The sequence below is a fragment of the Oncorhynchus gorbuscha genome, linkage group LG22, assembly GCF_021184085.1.
Source record: "Oncorhynchus gorbuscha isolate QuinsamMale2020 ecotype Even-year linkage group LG22, OgorEven_v1.0, whole genome shotgun sequence".
In the NCBI taxonomy this organism is placed as follows: domain Eukaryota; kingdom Metazoa; phylum Chordata; class Actinopteri; order Salmoniformes; family Salmonidae; genus Oncorhynchus; species Oncorhynchus gorbuscha.
In genome coordinates, this window is record NC_060194.1 from 39,186,043 (window position 1) to 39,189,919 (window position 3,877).

General features: G+C 42.1%; 1 protein-coding gene across 1 annotated transcript; it reads left to right on the plus strand.

The window, feature by feature from the left end:
• The first annotated feature begins 282 nt into the window (after positions 1-282).
• LOC124009701 (calcium/calmodulin-dependent protein kinase II inhibitor 2-like) lies at positions 283-3,298 on the plus strand. Its single transcript, XM_046321780.1, has 2 exons — positions 283-849; positions 1,447-3,298. The coding sequence occupies exons 1-2, from the start codon at positions 684-686 to the stop codon at positions 1,515-1,517; spliced, it is 237 nt and encodes a 78-aa protein (XP_046177736.1). The 5' UTR covers positions 283-683; the 3' UTR covers positions 1,518-3,298.
• The last annotated feature ends 579 nt before the right edge of the window (positions 3,299-3,877 follow it).

Genomic DNA, 3,877 nt, shown 5'->3' on the forward strand with positions numbered 1-3,877 from the left:
GCTGTCCTGCGCCTGACTCATCTCACCAGCTACACAGAGGCATTACAAGCTGTGTCTCTGTGAACACGACTTTCTGCTCCCTTCACTGCACATTGCTATTTATCTCGCCTGTTGATGTCACCCTTACTCCTCTAGCATTCAGAGTCCCCCAGCACACACACACATGCACACACACAAACAGACAGACATACACACACACAGACAGACATACACACACACAGACAGACAAACACACACAGAGAGAGAGAGAGAGAGAGAGAGAGAGAGAGAGAGAGAGAGAGAGAGAGAGAGAGAGAGAGAGAGAGAGAGACATACACACACCCGGATGGATGACTTCACCGTTCCGCCTGGGTTTCCTTTATGATCCCGGGATCTCCCACTTTCTTCATCAGACTTCATCGAGCAACACAGGCGTACAGACCGCTCTTCCTCTGCTCTCCTCTCGAACAGCGACACAACAGCCTGCAAACACCCCGCCTCAACCCGGACTCTGAACCTTCAACCTTCACAGGTTGGCTAAGCACGAAGAAGTCAATTAGTGATTTTCCAAACGGATTTTCACTGGAAAGCTCGACAAGTCTAATTACAAAGCCAAGGATTTCTGGGCTACGTCAAGTATAGCCGCCAACTTTAAACCGTTTTTTTTGTTGCGCTGTTGATCCGTCCGTCTCAGCCGTGCAATAATGTCCGAGGTACTGCCGTACAGCGAGGGGAAAATGAGCGGCTATGGGGACAGCGAGGCCAGTCAGGTGTCCTTTAGCTGCGGACTACAGGACACCAATTCGTTCTTCGGTGCGTCGCAAGCGAAAAGACCCCCAAAGCTGGGACAGATCGGCAGAGCCAAGAGAGGTAAGATCTGTTTGGGTGATCTTTAACACTAACCTAGCCTACTTGTTATACAACACAGACATGCAACAGATATGCATTTGACCTCTAAATTATGAGGCAAACGTTTATTTGTTGATATAACAAAGGACAGTAGCTGACCACAATGCGCCCCTTGATAGTGACGAATGAGAATAATAGGCTACCAATGTGATATCAAAATGTACTAGGCTAAATGTCTACATTAGTTACGCTCTCTGTCATTTTAAAGGGCACTTTTCCCTATTGCATGTAGTGGAAATTGCAAGTGCTGACAGCGTCTAAGTGCGCGCGCTTGGATTTGCGCCATTATGGACAAAGAATTGTTTCAAGCACCAAAGTCAGGGGTTTGGCACAACGACATTTCCCTTTGTGTTGCACCAGTCCCCAAAACCTTTGCAATTAGCCTACTCGATTTGTTGGCTGTAAAACATATTTATGAAACAATTAGGCCATTAGCCTATGACATGGCAAGTGATGAGTCCCTGATAAAATAAAGGTTAAACATATGTAATACATAAATCAAATCAAATAAAACATAATAAACTAAAATATTAACATGATTGCATTTCCCCTCCGCAGTGGTCATCGAAGACGACAGAATAGACGACGTTCTAAAGGGAATGGCAGACAAGTCGTCACCAGGCGTTTAAAGATGAACAATGCCTTGCAGACTTTTTATTTTGATCACCGATTTGAAGCACTTGTCGGCTGTGCATGTTCGAGGATTGTAGGAGAAACGATGGCACGAAGCGAAGACAAGGGGAAGGAAAGGGGTGGAAAGATATTATGTGAAGATTGGACGAGAAAGCAGAGGAAGAGTTTGAGGAAGAGTCCGGAAAAGACCGAGATTTATCTTGTGGTTGCTGACAATTTGATGAAACCCGATTTTAACTTCTGCTGCGCAGCGTGATGTTGAGATGGCGGATCCTGGCTCCGTGTCCTGGCTCCGTGTCCTGGTCCGTGTCCTGGCTCCGTGTCCTGGTCCGTGTCCTGGCTCCGTGTCTCAACCTCAGCTGACTTCTCTGATGGATGAACTTGCCATAACATCACGACCATCTTCCAAAAGCGCCGTAAGCAACAACAAACTAGAACTGGTGGCAGAATTTCATTTAAAGCTCTGTTTCTATAGTTGTACCCAGTAGACTGCCTATGCTCGAAGAACATATTACCCCTGCAGGCTTTGCATTGTTGATAACAATCGGCGACATTGCATTCAAGGGAGCTGTACTTTTCAGCATTGGTCGAACGTAGAATGCATTCCTATCCGATTGCTGCTAAAGCTTTTTAATACAGACCAACCAAACACTGATAGCCAGTAACTAGAATGAATCCATTATGTGTAACAAACATATATATATACAGAGGATGGTGCAATGTTAATATTTTATTTCGTAGGCCTATATTCACTTTGGCTTCACCTGTAAAGAATAAGCTAGTAGGCCTAATGGATAGTCCCCAGGTTGAATTGAATGAAATTGATACATGGGCTTACATTACCCCCCCACGGTTAAAGATGCAGGTCGGCGCCTTCATGTAACTTTAGCCTACCGACACCTGCACATAGGCTCTCTGTTTCACTTTTACAGACTAGAAATATTGAAGGAGGCCAGAAGAGATGGGCAAATTATAAATGTTTGAAACAATAATCATGAAATTAATGGGAAAATATATATTTTTTAATTTATTTATTTTGATGTTGCAATTATTCGTGTTTTTCGTGTTCTATAATTAAAAGTCAAATATTTTATCTATCTATTTGCATGATCTTTCCCTCCGGTGCCACCACAGGTGCCAACCACTCCTACCCTGGCACGCTTACATTCATATTTCAAAAGTCATATTTGTATTTTTATATCTAAATAATTGTTATTTAAAAATTATAAGCTAGTCTATTGTCTTACAGTTCATCAACACAAATGTTTGTATTATAGAGAGGATATGCAGATTGAGAATAGCCTATATAACGGAGAATCTAAGAGATTTCGGTGTTGACTTTTCTCATTCTATATCAAAGGGACTGACGTTTTTTTAAAGACTAACTGAATGTGTTTGGGGTTTTGTACACATCAATGTTAAACTATTATTGAGAAATCGTATACTGTGACTTAAGCTTCGTTGATGCATTTGTTAGAAAATTGCGATTTTAGAGTATATTGCACTGTTTACGAGTATCCTCAAATAACACGTTATTTGACCAATTTTGGACATTACAGTTATGTTTTTTATTTCGTTTATCTTGTACCATTCTTTGGAGGAAACTGAATACGGTTTGTTGTGCATGAAACCTTAATACTTTCAATAATGAAACATCGTTTTATGAAGCAAAAAAGCAACAAAAGTGTCATGACATTCTAAGAATGAGTCATTGTATATTAAGATGCCATTTTCACTGTATTTGGTGAACTAATAAATGGTGAAAGAACATGTGAAATGTGGTCCTATGGAATTCATTTCCCAAGATCCATCCATTATCACAGAGTACAAGCATTTAACACATGACAGTTAACACGACATGACAGTTGGTCTGGCTGTGGATTACTCCCACAGCATTGTTGGACATAACAAAGATGTTGAACCACATTCTCATAGTCACATTAAACACACTGAGCCCTACAACTGTGGCTTACTCCCACTGGTTGAAGAGGGTACAGAGGGGAGAAAAGAAGGCCGATGGTTTACGGTGGTTCTCCAAGCTGTGACCCACATGATAAACAAATCCGTTTTTCTAACCAGGGCCTACGGGCTTCAACAGAGACCAGCAGCACGTCCTCCCAACCCACCATTTCAGAAACACTTATCAAGCACATAGAGAATAGGCTAAGTATTGCCTACAAGTTCTGATGTAGGCCGTCGTCTTCACTCATAGCTCATAGTCTTTGATGACTATGCGAGATAGGCCTATCAGAGGCCATCCATCTAACACAACTATAGACTGCGTATACCTGATGACCGGATGCTTCTGATCAAATGTGGTGGGGAACACAGTGCAATTAGAGATGTTCCTACAATA